The sequence below is a fragment of the Miscanthus floridulus genome, chromosome 16 (genome assembly GCF_019320115.1).
Source record: "Miscanthus floridulus cultivar M001 chromosome 16, ASM1932011v1, whole genome shotgun sequence".
NCBI lineage: Eukaryota > Viridiplantae > Streptophyta > Magnoliopsida > Poales > Poaceae > Miscanthus > Miscanthus floridulus.
In genome coordinates this window covers 15,584,174-15,607,681 of record NC_089595.1, presented here as the reverse complement: position 1 = coordinate 15,607,681, position 23,508 = coordinate 15,584,174, and the positions used below count along the sequence as shown (strand labels likewise).

Sequence of the window (23,508 nt, the reverse complement as noted above, 5' to 3'; positions counted from 1 at the left end):
GGGATAAATGTTTTTGACTCAAGGAAGAAGCGGTAAGTAATACATGTGGGCAGCGAACCGTTGCCAAATCAAACAATGGTTTTGTTGTTTCCATGGGCGGGCTCCTGCAGTGCATATAAAACAGATACTACTTCTATCCTAAATTAACTAAGTGCAGTTTAAATTTATACTAAGTAAATAACTCTACCAATATAATAAGGTCACCTAGCTCTCCATTGGACTGTTTAATTAGTTGTCGGTAAACAACAAGGGTAATAAGTCTTTGACCTTCACTTCACAGACATCCTAGCCAAGAGCTAAAGAGATGCAAACAAACATGAACTTGTTGGAAAATCTGCATACATGTTTAACTAATTCAAATAAAAAATATTGCTTTATCCCATCAGGGGAAGAAAAGATGGTAAATTGATGAATTTTGGTACCAGGTCAGGCTCAATGGTAGAAATGTAACATCCAAGGACCATGCCTTTAGGTTTACCGAAAAGAACAAGTTTTCAGTTGATTTCACAGAAATGCAGGATTCATGGGTCCTTTTCAAGACCTACTGCTATTCTAGGCCAATGGTTTTGCTTTCTTTCCTTGAAAGCTTTTTAAAGTAATTAATAGCACAAAAGTGATTACTACTCCCTCCGTATGTCACCGAATAAATCAATTCCTAGAATCCCTAGCTAGCCAAGGCCGACCGGAACCTGAGCGGTCCACGGCAACCGCAGGTGTGGTTTCCGCGTACTAGTAGCACTCGACGGATGTGACGGCCGGCAAGGGGAATTGAGAGTTTGGTAGCAGATGGAATGGAAGCACCACGAGACCCACCCGAGCCGCCGGCGCGTGGAATCTCGAAGCAGAGCGCTCGCCGGCCGGATATGATTGGATATCGACGTTATAAATATACGATCTGAATATTCGGATATGGATACGGTATCGGATGTTGAGTACTCGGACTCAGATAGGAATAGGTGTGAACCCCTCTAAACGGGTTCGACCTCGAATACGGTCGAAAAATATTTGTACCGTTTTCACCCCTATAAGGACGACATAATATTCTGTCCCAATTTAACTAAATACTCTCTTCGCTCCAAAAGCGTCGTTTACGAGGTTCATGCTAGTCAAACTTTCTTAAATTCGACTGGATTTATAAAAAATATTAGCAATATTTATATCGTCAAATAAGTTTATAATAAAAAATATATATTTAACGGTTTATTTGATGATACTAATTATCCACCATAACTATTAAATATTTTCTTGTATTTGTAGTCAAAGTTAAAAATATTGGACTTCTCGATAGGTGATAATAACATTTATTACGAGACAAAGGGAGTATGTGACCATAAAAGTTTTTATTTTATTTTAAAAAAGACCAACTACGTACGAATCGGTAGCCTAATTTCTCTTTCCACGATCCAAGCGGCCTCTTCCTCCTGGCTCTCTCTCTCTCCATTGAACATCATCCGTTACGGGGCTCGTAGTAGCGTGGAACTTCTCGATAGGTTAGCTGTGCTCCTGGTGCGTTGTTGCGGGTTGCGGCGACCAAGCAAAGGTTGTCGGTCGCCCGTCGGTTGGGGAATCAATGCTGTTGCTGCTGCGTGGTGACAAATAAAGGGCTACCTGGGACGGACGACGGCTGTGCTTGGTTCCACAAGATCACAATCCACGGTGGATCGGAGAACAGCAAACGTTGTCCTACGTAATCAGAGGGACGGCCCTGTAGTAGTTGACAACTCGACGCACTCCACGGTGGAAACCTGGGGAATCCAAGAGATGGATGGACGATCAATACTTCCTCTTTCCCTGAATAAATACATTGCTAAAGTTATCCTAAGTTAGACTTTTAAACTTTGATCAAATTTCTAGAGAAAACCGTCAAAATTTATAACATCAAATTAGTATTACTAGATTCTAGAATTTGATTTACTTAGGAATGGAGGGAGTATAATGCTTCCAATTTCTGTTGTAAAAAAATGCTTCCAATTTCCAAAGCTTTCGTGGTCCTGTTCGCTTATCTTATAATCCGTATTTTTTAGCTTGTTTTTCAGCCGGAACAGTATTTTTCTCTTACAACAAATTAGGCGGAACAATGTTTTGGCTTATTTTTTTCAGCGAAGCGAACGTGACCCATATTCCATCTTAAATTATAAGTCATTTCAACTTTCTTGGAAAATCAAAGCATCTCAAATTTGACAAAATTTATATAATAAAACAGTAACATTTATGATATCAACTAAATATCATTAAATTCTTCATTAATTATGTTTTCATAATATACCTATTTGATGTCATAAATGTTTGTAATTTTCTTTATAATTTTATCAAATTTAAGATGCTTTAACTCTAAAAAAAATAAAATAACTTATAATTTAGAACGGAGGGAGTATTAAGCTAGTACTACCTCCCGCTAACGATTAATTAGTTCACACACCAGCGTATCAGTCCCGGTGTATCAATCCATGCTTTCACATATGTGAGAATCGTAGAGGACGTACAGTCTGTTCGGCAGGACTGAAAAATAAGTTAAAATATTGTTCTGGCTGATTGTTGTGAGAAAAAAATACTGTTATGTCTAAAAACACTGTTCAGCCAAACAGTGCGCGTGTGAGTGCGCGCCCTAGCTCCAGCAGCCGTCCAGCCAGCCGAACGCGCCAGTAAACATTACATGTCAGTTTTTAGTACCTACAACTAATAAAAAATGCTTTTATTGATTTGTATATTTTGATTCATTTTCTAACACAATGGGTCAATAAACCGCATGTGTTTTTTTTCAAGGTTTTAAATCTTCGGCTATTGCTTTAGCTATAGCTAGAGATAGCTGCCGGGAAGATAAAATGTCTTAAATGGCTAGAGAAGGGTGAATAGCCTATAAAAAAATTCTACAACAACACTTAAACCAAGTGGTTAGATAATTAAGCGGCGAAGCGAGTGTTGCGCTAGCCTACTAAAATACAAGCCACCTATCCACAATTCTATTTGCTATGATCACTATATCACACAAAGACTAAGTCACTACTCTCTAATTTAGTGAGCTCTCAAAGACTAACTAAAGAACCTCACTAACCAAACTAATAAGCTCTCAAAACTAGCTACACTAAAGAGCTTGACTAAACAAGTATATGAAAGTAAGTGCAAGAGTGGTAGTGAGAGTTATACTGCCATGGCAAGTGACAATCAATCAATCACAATGAATATCTAGGAGACAAGATGACACAATGATTTTTTCCCTCCGAGGTTCACTTACTTGCCAGCAAGCTACGTCTCCGTTGTAGCGATTCACCCATTTAGAGGTTCACGCGCTAATAGGCATCACACGCCTAATCCGCAACCAGGTGTCGCACAACCAACACAAGATGTGGATCCACAAGCTACGCGCAATCCACTAGAGTTGTCTTTGGCGTTTCACCGAAGAAGGCATAATAACCCCTCACAATCACCGAGAGGTGGTCAAGAACAATCACCAACTCTCCTCCACTGCTCCAAGCCGTCTAGGCGTCGGCAAATGCCAAGGGTAACAAGAAAACCACAGCAAATCGATCTCCAAGTGCCACTAGATGCAATCACTCAAGCAAATGCACTTAGAATCACTCTATCTCACTTTGATTTGCACTATCAAGCAAGGAGATGAGTGGGGGGTGTTTGCATAGCTCAAAGGATACTATCACATGTAAAAATAACCAAGAGAATGAGACAAACATGACCAAGCGTTGTTTATAGAGCCCAAAAAGATAGAGCCATTATACCCCTTCACTAGGTTGTCTACGTACTGACGGGACACGTCCGATGTAGAGACCGGACGCGTCCGGTCGCAGCGTCCGGTCGCTACTAAGCTGCCACGTGTCTCTTTCAAATGAGTTAGCCATTGGTGCCCAACGACTCTCTCTGCATGCTCTGACAAACACGATCGGACGTGATGATGGAAAATGATCTGACCACCCTGTGCAGCGTTAGGTCGAGTTCAGAGAGCTCCTAGAGCCGCTCTGGATCGACCGAATGCATCCGGTCCTCCTAACCAGACACACCCAACGTCAGGTCTCACATAGCCACACGCTCCACCTCCTCTGACCGGACGCGACGCTCAGCGTCAAGTGACTCGACGCACTCAGAGTTCGATCAGGGTCAAAAACCACACCGAGGGGTTTTGGGGCAGACCGGACGTGTTCGGTCACTACTGATCGAACGCACCCCAGAGTCCGGTCACCCCTGCCTCAGCTATTCACGCCTGGGCTGAATATGGACGTGTCCAGTCTCAATATCAGACACGTCCAGTCATGTCAAGAACACACCCGAGCCTAAGTTAAACACCGGACGCGTTCGGTCCCAATATCGAACGTGTCCAGTCACCCTGTGACCAGTGTTTTCAATTCCTTTCTCAACACCCTTACTTCTATATTGCCAACCACAAAGTGTCTCACCATAGTGAACGTGTATTAGCATTTTCACAAGTATTTTCAAGGGTTAATAGGTTAGCACACTAGGTCCTAATGCATATGCATGAATCACTTCATTTAGTGGCACTTGATAACCGTTTTGACCGAGATTCTCCCCTCTTGATAGTATGGCTATCTATCCTAAACATGGTCACACTCTATAAGTGTCTTGACCACCAAAATAAAATGACTCCTAAAAATTATATCTTTGCCTTGAGCCTTTTGTTTTTCTCTTTCTTCTTTTTTAAACTTTGAGCACTTGATCATCACCATGGCCATCACCACCATCATGATCTCCATTCATTTGCTCCTTCACTTGGTGTGTACCAATCCTATCTCATAATCACTTAGAGCATAGGTTAGTACCTAGGGTTTCATCAATTCACCAAAATCAAACTAGAGCTTTCAATCTTGCCCTTTTTGGTAATTGATGACAACCCTTTTCACAAAGATATGAATTAAAATCATTTTGAATCCATGTTGCTTGCCCAAGCATTTTTACCATGTGTAAAGGATTTGAAAAAGTTTTATGAACCTGAATTGGTAGCATTAGCTTCCCCTACATATGTGCTAAGAGTTTGGATAGAAGCTTACACATATGCATAGATTGGAAGTGTGAGAGAGTAATATCTATCAAATGATGCTAAGGTGTAAGAGATAGACCTTTGAAGCATAATACCAATTGGAGTGCACCAATATACCGTCCTTAGCACCGTAGTTAGATAGCTCTTGCAATACACAAACACTAGATACCTTATAAGATCAACATTATAAGCAAGGCTCTGGATCCACTTGTGAAAACAAATACAAGGCACATCTAACTCCCATCCTATGCATGCTAGTTTTTTATTTCATCAGTCAAACCTACAACTAGCATACACCACACAAGCATGTATATCGAATTTAAACTTGATAAATGCAAGCAAACATATGTGAATGCATATTTAAATGCATCAAACAAGTTCATGAGCTTGCTCCCCCTACTTGTGTGCTCAAATTTGAATTGATCCCTTTCCTTTGTCCAAACTCCCCCTATCACTTATATCTCCCCTTATGTCATCCTATCTTATCTTTGTGAACTATTTCTCCTCCTTCAACATCAATGACCACAAAAGGTGAGCTCCAATTTTAGATAGGTTAGGGTGAACGTGAGGATCATTTTTCTAAATTTGCTTCAATCTAGATTATTTATCAAAGAATTTTAACTTGGTTTGATCCAAGGGCAAGCTTCTTCACACCTCATAGAAAAAGGGTTATCTTGCTCATGTTGAGTTAAACCCTTTTAGGTTATTTTCTAAATCAAACACTAGGTTCACAAAGCCCATAAACATGTCATATGCTACCACTAGATCAAGTCAATCATATAAGCAATAGTGGTACCATACATGCATCAAATTCATTTGATTTTTATGAATGAGCCTAAGACATGATAGGAATGATTAGATGTACTAAATAAGTCCTTAGCAAAGGATGAATGCCATGTCAAACAATTTTACCTTGGTTTGCTCGAATGAGAGGCATGTCATATAAGTGGGGGTTCATCAACACATATTTGGAAAATCAATATGTTCAATTCATTCCTTAGCTTGCAAAACCTCTTCTCATCAAGTGGCTTGGTGAATATGTCGACAAATTGATCTTCAGTGCCCACACTTTCAATTGAAATGTCTCCTTTTTGTTGATGATCTCTAATGAAATTGTGGCGGATATCAACGTGCTTTGTTTTTGCATATTCAACCAGATTGTTGGCTAGCTTGATTGTACTCTCATTGTCACATAGCAATGGCACTTTCTTGAACTTGATTTCAAAGTCATTCAAGGTGGCCTGCATCCAAAGAATTTATGCACAACAACTACCGATGGATATGTATTTAGCTTCGGTGATTGATAATGCAACACTATTTTGCTTCTTTAATGACCAAGAAATAAGTGATCTTTTCAATAATTGACAAGTGCCCGATATGCTCTTCCTTTCAACCTTACATCCCGCATAATCAGAGTCCAAATATTCAACTAACTTAAACTTTGCTCCTTTGAAATACCACAAACCAATATTTTGTGTATACTAAGTACCTCAAATTCTCTTTGTAGCCCTCAAATGACTTTCTCTTGGTGAGGCTTGAAATCTTGCACACATGCATACACTAAACATAGCATCCGGCTTTGATGTGGTCACATAGAGTAGGCTTCCAATCATAGACCAATATAACTTTTAATCCACCATGTTGCCACTTGCATCACTATCCAAATTGCTATTTATTCCCATTGGTGTACTAATTGTCTTGGCATCATTCATTCCAAACTTCTTGAGCATGTCTTTGATTTACTTGCTTTGACTCATAAATATACTATTCTTCATTTGCTTGATTTGAAGACCAAGGAAATAACTCAATTCTTCAATCATGGACATCTCAAACTCATTGGCCATCACCTTTCTAAACTCTTCACAAAAAATTTGATTAGTTGATCTAAATATGATGTCATCAACATAGATTTGCAACACAAACAAGTCATTTCCAATCTTCTTGGTGAAAAGAGTGGTGTGAACCTTTCCCATTTTGAATCCTTTAGAGAGGAGAAAGTCTCTCAACCTCTCACACCATGCTCTATGTGCTTACTTCAAGCCATACAATGCCTTTATTAGCTTGTAAACATGGTTGGGCTTTTTGTCATCTTTAAAGCCAGACGGTTGTTCAACATAAACTAACTCATTGATGTAGCCATTCAAAAATACACTCTTCACATCCATTTGATAGAGCTTGATGTTGTGGATACAAGCATAGGCTAACAAGAACCATTTGGTTCCAATCACATTATGGTTCTTTGGTCTTTCAATTAACTCCCATACTTGATTTCTTGTGAAGTTATTCAATTTTTTATGCATAGCATTCACCCAATCAACATCCTTTAAAGCTTCTTCTATCTTCTTTGGTTCAATGGATGATACAAATGAGAAGTGATTACAAAATGATGCCAATCTTAATCTTATTTGTACACCTCTAGAAATATCTTCAAGTATAGTGTCCAATAGATGATATCTTGCAATATTAGTTGGTTAGAGTATTGGAACTTGATTGCTTGCACTTGCTTGCTCATTTAATTGATTCACTTGAGATGATGAACTAGCCACTTGATCTTGCACATTATCACGAGAGGCACTTGTACTTGCTTGATGTGCATCATCTTTCATATTTGAGTTAGAGAGGACTTGCACTTGATCATCTTATTTATCTATCACTTATCTAGGCCTCAATTGACCAACATTCATGTTCTTCATAGCATTTGACAATTGAATGCCTCTAACATCATCAAGATTTTCATCTTCATCTTGGAAACCCTTGGTTTCATCAAATTCAACATCATGAACTTCCTCAAGAGTACCACTTGCCAAATTCTAAACTCTATATGCTTTGTTAGTGGTTGAGTATCCAAGCGAGAATCCTTCATCACACTTCTTGTCAAACTTGCTCAACCTAGTGTCTTTTTTTAATATATAGCATTTGCAACAAAACCCCCAAAAGTATACAATGTTAGGCTTTCTACTATTAAAGAGCTTATAAGGCGTCTTCTCCATCATTGGGTGATAATAGAGTCGGTTGCTACAGCCGTGTTGATTGCTTCCGCAAAAAATGATTGACTCACATTTTACTCACTAAGCATGGACCTTGCCATGTCAATAAGTGTTCTATTATTTCTCTCAATAAGGTCATTTGATTGTGGAGTGTACTTAGCTGAGAATTGATATCTAATTCCAAAATCATCACACAAATCATCAATTCTAGTGTTCTTGAACCCACTACCTTTGGCACCTCTAACTCTCTTGATGGTCAAACTCATTGTGAATGTCCTTGACAAATGACTTAAAAGTTACAAACACATCACTTTTGTCCACTAGAGAGAATACCCATGTGTATCTAATGTAGTCATCCACTATCACAAAACCATATTATTTCCACTGATGCTAGTGTGTTGTGTTGACCCAAACAAATCCATGTACAACAACTCAAATGCCTTACTAGTACTTATTATGCTCTTCCTAGGATGGGTGTTTCTAACTTGTTTTCTAGCTTGACAAGAGCTACAAAGCTTATTCTTCTCAAATACCACATCTTTCAAGCCACTAACTAGATCATGCTTAATCAATCTATTCAATTGTTTTATTCCAACGTGACCAAGCCTTCTATACCACAATCAACCCATGCTAGACTTAGTGAACAAGCAAGTTGCCAATTGAGTTTCACTAGTATTGAAATCAACCAAGTATAGATTCTCATATCTAAAGCCTCTGAAGATCAAATTAGAGCCATATATACTTATGATCTCTACATCATCTACTTTAAATATGCACTTGAATCTAAGATCACACAATTGAGCCACAGATACTAAATTGAAGTTCAAGCTCTCAACTAGCAACATATTTAAAATACTCAAGTCATTGGACATTACAATCTTACCAAGCCCCTTGACCCTGCCCTTACCATTAACACCAAATGTAATACTATCATAACCATTATTGCCATTGGTGCTGATTGAGTTGAATATTCTTGTATCACTGGTCATGTGTTGAGTGCACCCACTACCAAGAACCCAATGTCTTTCTCCAGCTTTGTAATTGACCTACAAAAGAAGATTAATTCTTTTTAGGTACCCAAACTTGCTTGGTTCCTTAAAGGTTAGTGACTAAGCTTTTTGGCACCCAAATAACTTTCTTCTTTGAGCCCACAATTGGTGTACCAACAAACTTAGCTTGCACCCCATGTACACCCTTGGTAAGCACATAACAAGAATCCAACTTGACATAGGATACATTAGCTTTGATTTCTTGTTCTTGCAATATTGCTCCACATGCCCAACTTGCTTGCATCTATTATAAAACCGACCATTGTTCTTCACAAAACTAGTCTTGTGAGGAGCAAAGGCTACCTTGCCTTTCTTAGGGGTATAGCCTAATCTCTCTTTATTGAGAGAAAATCTTTGACCACCTAAGCACTTTAGCAAGCGGGCCTCACCACCATAGGCATTGCCTAAGGTGCGAGTGAGCTCATTGACCTCCTTCTTTAAGGTCTCATTCTCAATCATTAGTGAGGCATCACAAGTGAAATCATCACTAATAGATGAGGTAAAAGTGAAAGTGCTACGAGAAAGGTTAGTGGGAGCAACAACAATAGGCTTATAGAAAGATTCATCAATAATGTCACAAGTCAAGCCTACATCACATGTTACAACATGCTCCTTCTCATTTTGCTCGAGAAGAGGAAATGAGCCTTTTCAAGCTTCTTGTGAACTTTGCCAAGTTTCTCATAGGCTTCCTCTAGTCTCTCACGACATGCATTAAGCTCATCAAAGGCTTGCTTAAGGGTTTTTAGCTCCTTACGCAAGTTTTTGTATTCATTTCTCTTAATTTCAAAATGACTTCAAGCATCTTCTAACATATCAAAGAGCTCATCCTTGGATGGTTCATCCTCATCATCGCTCTCACTATCGCTTCCACTACACTTATCATCAGATTGTACCTTAGTGGCCTTAGCCATGAAGCATGTCAATGGAGTGTCGAAGAGCGAAGGCTTCTCATTGATAGTAATGCTTGCAAGAGCCTTCTTCTTGCTTGACTTCTTATCATCATCACTTAAGGAAGCATCACTATCCCAAGTGATCACATATGAGCCTTCCTTCTTCTTCTTAAAGGTCATCTTGCTCTCTTTCTTCTCTTTTCTTGTTCTTCTTCTTGCTTTTCTTGTCATCATCATAATTATCACTATTGTAGGAACATTGAGCTACAAAATGATCCTTGCTACCACACTTAAAGCATCTTCTTAGGTCATCCTTGTTCTTGGACGATGACTTCTTTCTTTTACCACAATAGCATTTCTTCATCATGAATTTGCCAAATCTCTTCACAAAGACAACCATCTTCTCATCATTATCTTCATCAAAGCTTGAGCCTTCATCTTCACTTGATGTGTCTTGCTTTGCTTTGCCCTTGGATGATTGATGAGATCCTGACACATGGGTATGTTAAGCCTCGGGTCCAATAGTTCCCGACCAAAGAAGACCCCTCGACCGGCCCCTTTAGGATCGCTCGGGGGCTCAGGGGCTATGTCATTCGGGCACGTTCGCGCGCACCCTCTGATGAAGAGACCTGGCCAAGCCTGACTTGGCCACAACCACCGCTTGGGGCTCGGGGGCTCACCCGAGCCCTAGGCACCTAATCTACGGTGCATCTAGGCCTGGCCCTTGGCTTCTACCCAGCTAACGACGCCAGTCAAGACCCAGGCACAAGAAGACAAGCTCTGAGCTACCGATGCTCGGGGGCTCCCTAGCACCGCTCCCCAGGTGTGGCCCTGCCAACTACTCCCCCAACAGTCACATCTGGGGCGTGATACAAGAAGACAAAGCTTTTTTCTCAGCCTTCCAGGGGTTGGGGGGCTTCGGGCCCGCACGTCAGCTCCTAGAGCCAACCTCCTTCGCCACCAAGAAAACTCTAGAAGGTCCACCCGGGAGAGGTCAGTCCAAGCCAACATAACTTGATATGCTGTAGTATCTCTGGTTAGCCTAGAGGGGGGTGAATAGGTCTGTCAAAATAAACACTCAAACTTTTTTCAAATTTACCCTGTAGCACTGCCGCTCTGGAGGGCGGCACTATCAGACCAGAACAGCGGCACTGCCGCATCTACAGACAACTTCGAGTCATAGTTCAAAATCAGTGAACGAAAACTTAGATCAGAGAAATTTCTTAGCCTACTGCAGGTATGATAGTCACAGATCAAGAGCTATAAGTTGTAGGAACACCACACACAATTAGATCGACTAAAAACCCTAAAAATCACGTCAACCAACAATATGAAATGCAAGTAATTTAAATCAAGCACAAGTGACACAACGATTTATCCCGTGGTTCGGCTCACCATCAAAGCTTGTCTACCTCCACCTTTTTGAGATTAGCCACTAAGGCTTAGGGCTTTCCAACCCTTCCTCATTCTCAAGTCAAAAGACTTAACTCTTGAGATGACGGGTGAGTATACTAATTTTAAGAGATGGTTACAAACCTCCTGGAGCTGCCACACAAGTTGGTAAGCTCCATGGACGACGCTCTAGCCAGCTAGAAGCCAAGCTCCAAGAGTAACAAACACAACCGCCGACCAAAACGTGAACCAAGTGCCCTTTTTAGTTGGAGAATCAATGGAGCTGCTCTCTAATCGAGTTTTGGACCTTTTTCTCTCAAGGATTGGTGAAAAGATCAATAGATTTACTTGAGAGCTCAAGGTCACTAATGGAGGGAGAGAGAGAGCCCCTTTTCTGTTTTGGACGAGCTAGAATGAGCAGAAGGAAGAAGATAGCCATTGGAGAGGAAGATGATAGGTATAAATATCCCATCAGCCCCAACGGTCACTTAAGTCGCGGCAGTGCCGCACTGCGGTAGTGCCTCTCTTCAAGTGCGGCAGTGCCACACCAGTCAAGGCAGTAAGGGTAAAAGTGAAGTTTAGGCTGTCTTGGCTATGAATCTGAGGATGCATGTGTATGATTGAGCACTTGGTAGCACATGTTAGCTTAAGCATTATGTCTTGGCTATGAATTTGTTAGGATATGTTGCTTGCAACCTTTGTAGAGCTAGAGCAAATTGTATTACGCTGTTTGTTATACTAATAATTTTATAGAGTTTTAAGTAGACTATTTACCCTCTCTTAACCATATTAGAATCTTTCATCGTCGTGTCTGTACCTCTACCTTGCGCGTCGCAGGGGGCCGTTGCTGCTGCAGGTGCGTTCGCGGGAGGTACGCCACAGCCGCCCGTGCCCATGGGAGGTCCAACGCCGTCGCCACACACTCGCGAGCTCCCATGGCGCCGTGCTTCGCGTTGCTCGCTCTTACAGGCTGCAGTGGCTCGCTCTCGTGACGCGACGCAGGCAAGTTGGATGGAGGAGAACTGGAGTGGGAGCCATGGCCCTTGTTTAGTTGGAGAAATTTGGATTTTGGGGCTACTGTAGCACGTTCGTTTTTATTTAGCAAATAGTGTTCAAACATAGATTAATTAGGCTTAAAACGTTCGTCTCGCAATTTCCCACCAAACTATGCAATTAGTTTTTCTTTTCGTCTACATTTAATGCTCCATACACGGGCCGCAAACATTCGATGTGACAGATACTGTAGCAACTTTTGAAAGTTGGGGTGGAACTAAACAAGGGCATGGTTACACGGCGAAGTTGGATGAGAGGGAGACCACAGGAGCGTGATGACAGGTGGGCCCGCGTGAGAGGATAAAGAGACAGAGGCAGACGGTCATTTTCCATGTCTTCTTCATGCTGTAAGGATGAGTTGCGTGCCATGTCGTCAAGACAAGAGTGACAAAAATAGTGACAAAAATAATATGCGGGGAATTTGTAACTGCGGGGCAACGGGACGAGTGCGAGGGATGGCAAAAATTTAAATTTCCCCCGACTTAGGACGCCGACGCTTCTTTTCCTCATCCTCAACGTCCCGATCCAGAGCCGAAGAGGTCGAACTCCTCGGAACGAAGACCTGGAGTGCAGGGCGGCGTGCGGGGCGCTCGCCATCACCTCCAGCCTGCAGCTGCACTGCCTCCTGGCCTCCGACGACGATCCCGGCAAGGACGGCTGCCACCACCCGTGCCTTCCCGACGCCGGCAGCGCGGGCGCCGCCGCGAGCACCCCGCCCAACCCCGCGGCCGCGCGGGCCGTCCCCGACGCCGGCAGCGCGCGCGCCGCCGCGAGCGCGCCGCCCCACTCCGTGGCTGCAGCACCGGCCTCCGACTCCGCCATCACCACCCCTAACCCGAACCCTGGTACCGCCGCAAACCCCACCCAAACCCTAGAGGGCTCCAGGCCCCAGCCCCGCGGCCGCGCGGCCGCGAAGGAGGCCACCTTACACCCACCTGGCCGCGCCCATCACGATGATGTCGTCCTCCTCTGCTGCCACAGCCGGGGCCTCCTCGGCTTCCGTCCCGGCCTCTTCCTCTGCGGCTCCTCCTATGATTCTGCAGGCGAACAGGGACCCCGAGTCGAATTGGGAGGTGGACGTTGCCAAGAGCCTCGAGGAGTACCTGCTCAAGATCTGCTCAGGGGAGGTCTCCGGCGAGGACGGGGCCCGCTCTGTCAACTTTGCCGAAGGTACGGTGGTGCGAAGGGCCGGGGTTTCTTGCGGTCAACGTGCGGCACTTCTTTTCAGCTGCTGTGTTATCTGTAGGGCTCTGTAGAGCTGGGAATTGGGAGCGTGAGGTTATAAATTTTGGCACTGGACTTGCTTCATTTTGCATGGTGTTATTTCCTTTGCTTGAATAAATGTTAAAGAAAGCAGCTTCTTTTTAGCTGTTTAGCTCACCCAAGGTTTAGCCTTTCTAAGGACAATTTAATATGGGTATCGCATCAGAAAAAAAGTTCTTTTCTTTTTCAAGTCAGCAGTTGCCCTGTTAATTTGTGTTTTCTTATCTGCAGCGGCCTTATTACTCCAAGGATCGGTTCAAGTGTACAGTAGGAAGGTGGAGTACTTGTACTCGTTGGTGCTTCACGCGTTAGAGTTCCTTTCGCAAAAGAAGTAAGTTAAGATTGATGCTGCTTTCAGATTTATCCATTATGTACTAATTGCGTCCCTGGACACTGTATGTAATATTACCTGTCGAATGTGGGCCTGAAACCGACAGTGATAAATGCATTCTACATTTTTGCGCATCTTAAATGAGTAGGCTTTAAAAATGCCACACGGCAGATACACATTTGCTGCTTGGTTCGGAAACCATAGAGTTTCGAAATAAGGCATCTGTATCCCCCTCATAGGAACCTTGATGAAGTATGCCTGTTTCAGATTATCTCCGCATTGGCACCTTTCATTCTTCCTCTTGAGACTCCACCATGCCGGGCATTTTATTGTCTTAAACTCTATATGTAGCTCCCAAGCATTGAGCTCAAGTAGATGGCCCAAATCCATGTTCACTTGGTTAGATTTACTCTGTGCTCAAAGGGATCAATGCCAACATATTGCTAAACGAAGGCCTTTCTGTACTTTGGAAGATAGTGATCTAATCATGGTACTAAAGCATCACGTAGGTGCAGGGGTGGAGCTACAGCTTGCCATCGGGGTCAGCCGACCCCGACAAATTTTGGAAATTCCAATGGAATATTACTGCCATCGGGGTCAGCCGACCCCGACGAATTTTGGAATTCCAATGGAATATTACTGTATGTAGAGCTAATAGTTCCTAATGGCCACACTATTTTCAGACAAGTCCCTGATAGTCATCTGGTCTAGATTCACCCCTGCCTAGGTCTTGCTTTGGCATTATGGTAGTCTGCAGTAACTTCCATAGTTGACGCCTTGCCTAATGGTTGCATGGAGAGAAGGGGAGGAGATGAACACATCTATGTTATTGTAATTTGGGCCTCCATGCAAAATAGCCAATTGCTATCCTCTGGGGCTGAAGACTCATGTGGATGGAAGGAGAGAAAAGAGATGAGATGGAGAGAAGCAAAGATGCAATGGTAAACAGGTGAGGCCGATGACTCCTATCATGGCTCACCTGTAGCCAAATTGCGAGTGTTTTATGCAGGCCTTATAAATCCTGTCCTTTTACCTTTCTTTTTTTTTTCTTTTTTTTATCAGAGCCAACCTTGCCCCTTCCACAATACCAATGGCTCCATTGCCTCCTCCTTTGTTTCACCATTGCTGCTACCACTCTTAATATCACTGTAAGCATGCCCTCCTTTACTGCCTTGAACCCTGTTCAACCTCCATTCTAGATAGGAGGGTACACATTGCCTCATGTACGCCTTAGGTGCCTAGGTGTCAAGGTAGTCGGCAGGTATGTCATCTTGCCTTACCGTTTGATTACTTCCCTCCTACATTTTTAGAACACTCTTTAAGTAGTGGGAAAAATGCTGCAATAGTCTGATAAACATCTTGGCAACTCTCAGCTTATAGTACTGCTGGGAGAAAAGAATTCTGATTCATCAAGTTGTCATTGTATGTACAAGAGTGGTTCTTATGATTGTCTAGACCAGCATGACACCTTGGGTGTTCAACATTTAAATGATATTTTGAGGATTTCTGTAATACTATGACATGCTAATCTTTTCTTATTAGCTACAGTAGTCTAAATCATTATAGCTATACCAGGCAGGATCAACTGGAAAATGGCTCAGCTCAAGCTAATCAAAATGACCCTAGCACGATTGCCAGTGAAGAAGATGATATATTTATGGGGTTAGATGATGTCCCAGGTAAGTGGATCCTTCACTGAATGAACTTACTGGGAATGTCATGGAGCTAAGAACATTTGTTTAACCCTGTTTAAATTTCCAGCGGAATCAAGGACATCTCTGGATAACAATGTCAATCGAGATGATTTACAAAGAAAAATTGTGAGGCCACCAGCAAATCTACTGGTGTTTGAAGGGGACTGTCTGGATAGCGAAGCGAGTGAGCTAGACACATATTTGGTAAACTTTCTATCCCCTTTATTTCAACTGCAAAATTGGCCAATTTTTACTTCCATACTGAAATAGTCGTAGTTATTTATGTATTGCAGTTAGCAACATGTGATTTTTATGGAGATTTCCTTCTGCTGGATCCTTGTGATGCACCAGCTGTTTTTGACTTTCTGCAAGGAAAACATTATGGTAAAGAAAATAGTGTGGCTCATCAAGGCAGTTCAGCACCTTCTAAAAGCCGAGCCAATGTTTTCACTTCCCCAAATGCAAGATCAGCGGGTACAGGTCGTAAATCGGCTGCTGGAAAAGTCTTAGGAGGTCTAGATCCAACCCAGGAGAATCCTGACCAATCTTCAACTCAAGAAATCACTCCAGATGACAACCATTGGTCTGATCCTGATGAACCTAGCTTTGCTGATGATGTTGAAATGCCTCACCCAGATGATATAGAGGATCCTGTTGGAGATTATTCTGATGATGAGGATCCATGGAAACCTTTGAATCCACATGAACCTGGCAACCTAAAGATTCGGCCTTACCGGAGAGGTACAGGAAGCTGTTGTTTATGGATATATCTCTTTTGTTTAGTGCCTTGTAAAGCTATTTTGATGACCTATGAATTGAACTGTCTTTACTGATCTGTTTTGGAGCAGTGAAAGGTTCTCCATGGGTGGTTATTGGCACTTCGAAAAAGAAAACTCTCACATTTCTATTTCCTATGGCAAAGATGGATGGCGTCGTCATACCTGAACATGCTAAATCTTTTGAAGCACAGCAGTCTCAGCAGGAGGAACATTATGGTTCCCAATCACCCCCTCGTTTTGAAAAGGTACTCAGCATTGTTATAGTGTCCATGTAAATTAGGCATGTCTAATATTTTGATTTGACTTATTTAATTTATATCTTTTTGGTGAACTAGAAATTATTTAATTTGTTAACCATCCAACATGCAGTTTTTGAGATCATTTGAATTTGGAGAAGAAAATTCCAATGTGTTTGGCGATTTGAAAGATGACAATGGATCAAATACTGGCATTAATTTTGATAATGATGATCCAGACATGCCAAATGACATAGATGTTGATCCTGATGTTCCAACATATCCTGACGAGGTTTATTTAATTGACATTTTTGTTTGCTGGTTCCCCTGTTTAGCTATCCAACATTTGGGTAATATTTCATTTTTATTTTTCCTCTGTTCAGACTATTGCTGCAACTCCCAATGGTACACAGGATGACATAGATACACATGCAAGCCTCGACGACTTGTGTCGGTCACATCTGGTGAGATTTTTAATGGTTCTATAGTCCATTTACATCTATGTCTTGTGCGGTTACAAGCATCTTGGTGCCCTATAAGTCAATATGTTGGCTAAATATGGGCCTGCTTGGTTCGGATCCAAAATTTGCCCTGCCAAAACTGGGGCAAGCCAAAACTAGGGCATGCCAATTTCGGTTGCCAAAACCTTGGCAAGAAATCTGGTACAACACTTGGTTGGGTGCCAAACTGTGATATCCAAAATTTGGACCTTGATTGGTTTGATGCCAAAATATATATGGCAAGGTCTATGATTCAGTACCTAACACATACAATTATATAAGAACCACAGTGTGCATAATAGATTACATCCTGATAACATATTACTGTATTCTGTACATGTCCAGTTCATTATATACACCCATCTTCATCCTAAGGACACCACAACATAATATGCATTGTGCTAAAACAGTACCACGAGGTAATGAACTCCTAACCATATACAAGTCTTCATATGCTGACAGCCTGAAGCACGTCTGAAAAACACAAAATAGCACAAGCTTAGTCAGTGCATCCATATGTTTGCCACCTGAAGCATGGCCAAAATGCCACAAGTTTCAGCACCCATAGAATACCAGGAATTTTTAGTCCATTTGGACAAGAAAGGGCATCTTGCAACACGAGAGAATCATGAGCAGATCCCTCCCACCCTGCTAGGACGTAAGTAAAGTGTAGGTCGAAGTCGACAACTGCTAGGACATTTTGTGTGGGGTATGACTTGCGGCCCCTAAACCTATCCACAGATTTAGCAGGCAAACATGCCTTGATGTGAGTGCCATCTAGTGCCCCTATACAACCCTATGTACAGAGTCAAACATGTGTCACAACAGTTATATCTAAAATTGCATATAAAAAATATATCACTTACACTATTGAGAGTTACCATCAAAATATGGATAGAATCTGTTAGGGCTCTTAGTGATCTTTGGGTGCGTGGATGTAGATCTCACATAAATTAGCTCAGGAGCTAACTTGACAATGGCACGCAGGACGGCATTAAATGTACTCACTGTCCATCCCGATCTCCACATTGCAATTACTACAGAGGAATGTGTGTGGTATTGCCCAACAATCTTCAAAAACATTGCCAGCTGCTCCTCTACCGAAACATGAAGTTTGTCAACTAATAGCCCCCTCTCCCTAAGCCGAGCACAAAGCTTGTAGAATACAGGCCGGGACATCCTGAGCTCACGCATACATGTTCTGTCTGAGGTATCCCTCTGCACAAGTGGAGCATACTTTATGCGTTTGGCTGTACTCCTCTTGTGATTTTTGTTCCTCCACCACAAGGCCAACAGTAGAACAAGAAAAGCTATTGACTTTTTCCTCCACATACAGGAAGAGATGAATTTTTGCTGAATATTGCCTAGGTGTAGGCGTGTAGGCAATGTGCACAAACAAAAAATGAAAAATAAAATGCAAAGCATGTATCAGCAGCCAGTAAATTAAAATACCTTTTGATATGCACAAGCATGAATGGCATGTATAGTAGCCAATAAATTAAATTAGTTTGGTGAACAGGCTGGTTTAACTGAAACTAACATGTGCAACTAAACTAAAGTGATTTGAACTAATGCACACCATCGTGGAGCATCAAACAATTGTTAGCTATATCTGGATTTTTTAATGGGCAAGGCGAAGTGTTTAACCATCATAAATAATGCTGAGCTCTTAACAGAGGGATATTCAATGGGGTTATGCAGTTGGGAATCTGAGGAACAACAACTACAATCGTAGTAGCTTGCTGTAAGCCTATAGCTATGCAGAGACTCAGAGAGAGACCAAAGGAGCTCGATTTCAAAGATTTTACCTCCAGGAGTGGACTAACGGATCTAGCTGGGGCGATTGTGTTCTGGTACGTTTTCCTCTGCACTTCGTTGCAGCAGATCTGTAAACGGATGATACATTAGAAACTCGTACCTACATGGAGGATTGAAGGAGGAAAACACATGATAGTAGGAATAGATGGATTAATCGGAGATGAGAGGCCACCAGATGAGGGAAGATGCTCCTTGTTCCCCAACGGATTAAGGGATCTGTTATGAAGGTAGGGATGGAAGGATATGTCCCTTTAATCTGCGACACGAACAAGTGATGGACTGGTGGAGCTTCGGGGCTGGCACAGGCGACGGAGGAGATAAGTGACGGCGGCCGTGAAAAGTGACGACGGAGGCGAGGATTAGAGGGAAGTGGTGGCTGGTGTGTCGGTGGGAGGGTGATACTGCAAAATAACAGGCGAGGGCAATAGGAGTGCGGAAGGCAGCCAAAGTATTGGCGCTGGACGTCTTGTGTCCGCCGCTGATTCAGCTAGAAGGTTCGGCGCACCAATTTTTTGGTTTGAAACCAAACAACCGCCCAAGTTTTGGGACTGCCGTAACTTTGGCTGGGCAGATTTTGGAGGGCATCCAAGCAGGCCCTATATATTAGGTGTAAGCATTTCAAAACATGCTAGGATAAACCTTATTATAATAGATTATTGCTGCATTGGACAAAATTGCTTGTAGGATTAGTTGCAATATCTTCCCAACAATTCTGATATTGCATCTTTGTCATGTGTTGGGTTTTACAGACAAGTTTCTGGAATAAAGTGTCAGGAGGAACTGACTGTGATTAGTAAATTCCCATGCAACAATCCATGGCGGTAAAATTGTTTAAATAAAATATTATGCTGGTATATTTAATGTGCTTCCACCTTTCATGCATGCACTGGTTAAAGGACTTAAGGCATGCTGTTTTGGCCATATGGTTGTTTCTCCCATATAGATGATCAATGTTGTTACTGCCTGAACAATGAGATGCATGCATGTCTCAGCTGAATATTTTCAGATGTGGAGTTAGATTCTTAGTCGTAGGTCACTTTTTATTCCCTTTAGCGTAACAAGCTCTTTTGTTTTTGGTGCCGCCTAAGCCCTTTTCTGGCTTGGACGTGCGTGTGATCGCACTTTCTATCACACTTAATGAAATATACATGTTCAGGCGCGTTCGTGAAAAAAACACCAAAAGTCTTAATGACATGATGTTAAAGCGAAGCTCTACTAACTTAGCTATATTACACATCCACCCACACCCATATAAAATCCTCAAAACTCACCTGGAGGTGATGCTTCAAAGCTTTTGTGTCATTGGAAACTTCATTTTGCCTGCTGGTTTCTAGAATCCAAATTGCAAGTGCGAACTTCAATTTTCAGTTGTGTCCTGAATTTGCCTTTTCTCTTCAACTTCCAAAACTGACAGATAATTCTTCATACAGAATGCTCTCCTTGCCAGCATCGCTGAGGTTCAAAAGCAGAGTGAGATGGATGCTCGAGTTTCAACATGGAAAGAAAGAATTGAGGATGCCTTGGAAGAGCAGGTTTGTTGCTGGCTTGAACTGCTTACAATTTTGCATCTATGAACTTGTTTAGCGCTCACCCCTACATCCATGTCTTGTCAGGATAAAAACCCACCTTTTGATATTGGTTCATATGGGGAGCAAATCCTTGACACACTTTCATCAAGAACTGACAATACAGGAACTGCATCTTTTAGTGAGATTGTTAGTGGCAGATCAAAGTATGAGGTTGCCAGAACATTCTCTGCCCTTCTCCAGCTGGTAAACTTCCCTTTTCTCCCAGTTTCATAATCTGGTCATCTGGTGCAACCCCAAGCATTTTTTTAGCCACGTGAATGTTACAGGTGAACGGCAGAAGTGTTGATCTGGACAAAGGACAAGCCACGAATGAGTTGGTGTGTTACACAGCAGAGAATCCATTCCATGTAAGGCTCATTGGTCCCAACCGGAGGCCAGAAATGGAGGCACGCTTTGCTCGGAAGAGAGTCAAGTCCCCACTGCAAAATGCAGGCAAAGGTGGTGAGTCCTCCCTGGCACAGCATGAGTGCCCCAAGAAGCCGTTGCATAAAAATGGCAAGATTCCAGTCAAGACAGCGATCAGGCTGACTCCAGATGGGAAGCGAAGGCGAAGGTCAGCCGCTCACCTAATGCAGCCGATCAATCTGGAATCCAGCGGATGAACGCCAATGGCAAACTAACTCATGGGCATCTAGAGGCCGATTCTTCTAATTGTTGTGACTTTAGTGGCGGCTTCATAGGCAGGATGGGCTGTGACCTGTAAGTTATGACTTAGGCGTAGCTAGCGGGTGTTAATGTACAATAGTTCATTGTGCTGTTTTGTATGTATTGGTATCAGCTCTCAAGTGTAATGCTAACAGGGCAAGCAAGAATTTTTGGACGGACTTGCCCTTTTATAGGGGTATGACATTGTTAGATTCAGTTCTAATTCAATAAACTAGCGCGATGCCAAGTCTATTGTATGCTAGTTGCTGGTGCTTTTATTGTTCTTAAAACTCAACACTACAATCGATGTCCCCCGCAATTTCAGATTTATTAGAAAGACTGTCCGCGGCTTATCAGTTATGGTATAATATTTTTCTCTTATAACAAATTAGCGAACAATATTTTTTATAACACTCTAGTGTTAAGCATTGTATTTGGTACTTGCATTTCATGATCATAAGCATCACCGAAGCCTTCATGAGCATGAGCATATGGAATTTTATCTTATTCTTTACATATTATCACATGTGATGTTGATTATATACCTGCATATGTTTGTGATCATGTGTGATCAATGCAAGAGATGGTTGTGAGGTCACAAAAGCACCTTAGACATGTCTAGAATGATAAATGGAACAATGTTTTAATTCATGACATGGGCCAATTTTGGTTCTAAGTCCTAGTTTACTCAAAATATTATTTTTCATGATCCTACTTTGACCAGTTGAACTATAGCATAGAGTGTTTGCATGATAGTGCACCTTTAATAAAAGTTGTAGCTTATCTTATGTGGAACAAACTTTATTTAAGGGTCATGAGCTAATTCAATGCCTAACATGGTCAAATAGGGCTCACAAGAATCAACAAAATGTTGTTTCTAGACTTAGAAATTTTGCTGTCCAAAATGCTGATTTCAGTTTCAAGTGCACCACTTTGGAGCTTTGTAACTTGCTAACCATGACGAATTAGATGTCACTCTCTAAAGCAAAGTTGTAGATCTCACGTAGCTCTACAACTTTCGCTAAGACCATTTTCACTGATTCACCACGGATTAGGAGTTACATGGTCGCAAAGTTGCTCTGTCAGACGTGCACGCCGGGCTCTGATGATCGCGAACGTGCGCGGCGTCAGTGGCCGACCGCGTCAGGCCGCGGCCGCCACGTGGTGGTCGTACGCCAGCGACAGCTGGACCGGTCGGGCCAGCGCGCGGACAAGAGGGCCACGCCCCTGCTGCTCGCTCCCACTCGCTTTCACTTGCCTCGCTTCGCTCTCTCTCCCTCTCGTCGCGGCGAAGTCGAGCGCCATTGCTGCCATGAGCTTCGCCGAGCTCACACGCAGCCCTCACCGCTCCATTTCCAAATCGCCCGCGCCAATTGCTCCGCCTTGCTCCGCTCTACCACCTCGACCCAGTAGGGCCGCCGTTCGAGCCCAAGGTAAAGGCCTACGGCCGTTTCCGCCACCGCGACATCACCGGAGCATCGATGCGCTCTCGGCTCGTCGTGGCCAGGCCGCTCCACTGCATCTTCCGCCTTCCTATCTTCCGGTCCATAGTTACCTTTGGTCACTGCTGCTCAGGCTGGAGCTAGGGTAGATGCTACCGTACCGTCACGCAGGAACATACCGCCGCTCCGCCCGTGCCCACCATGGCCATGAGCTCGAGCTCTCCGCGACCAGCAGCCCCTAGGTCTCGCCATCCCCCGCTCGAAGATGTTTGTGCATGGCCATGAACCCTAGCTCCTACCTCAAAGATGGAGACCCACTTCTCGCCGTCGGTTAGCTAAAACAGAGAGCCCCGCCGTGTGCGCTGGGCGTCGCCGTGCCGCCATGCACGCGGTCAGACTCCCCCACTGCTCCACCGTGGCCAGATCTTGCTCTAGAACTGTGCTAGGTCACCATAGAGGTTAGGCCGTCCTCGTCGGAGCCTACCGTGGCTGGAGACGACCGACGCGTGACCACCGCCGTCTGCCATGCTCGTCGGTGAGCTTGCTCTAGTGAGCCGCCGACCCAACCTGGGGTACCCCTAGGTGCAGGTTGATGAGAGGAACACGATGGTGCCCGGGGTTTCGCCGAAGACCTCGCCGTCGATGAGCTTTTGCCGGTCAAAGCGCCGCCTCTGCTCTGTGCCTATGACGGGTGGGGTCACTCTGACCGCGGGACCCAGCTTTCAGCACCTCTGGGTGCAGTACGCCGGGTGCACTGAGCATTTAACAGGGTTTTATGTTTTTCTTTAAATGTTTTTCCAGATTTTGTAGCAAACTTATAAAATTCATAACTAATTCT

At 43.1% G+C, this 23,508-nt stretch overlaps 1 protein-coding gene across 1 annotated transcript; it reads left to right on the top strand.

Moving 5' to 3' along the window:
• Positions 1-12,821: 12,821 nt before the first annotated feature.
• On the top strand, positions 12,822-21,491 carry LOC136512386 (condensin-2 complex subunit H2-like). Its single transcript, XM_066506351.1, has 11 exons — positions 12,822-13,543; positions 13,868-13,967; positions 15,543-15,646; positions 15,729-15,865; positions 15,955-16,402; positions 16,510-16,685; positions 16,810-16,968; positions 17,060-17,140; positions 20,425-20,526; positions 20,608-20,766; positions 20,850-21,491. Exons 1-11 carry the CDS (start codon positions 13,327-13,329, stop codon positions 21,183-21,185), a joined length of 2,019 nt encoding a protein of 672 aa, XP_066362448.1. The 5' UTR covers positions 12,822-13,326; the 3' UTR covers positions 21,186-21,491.
• Positions 21,492-23,508: the final 2,017 nt, after the last annotated feature.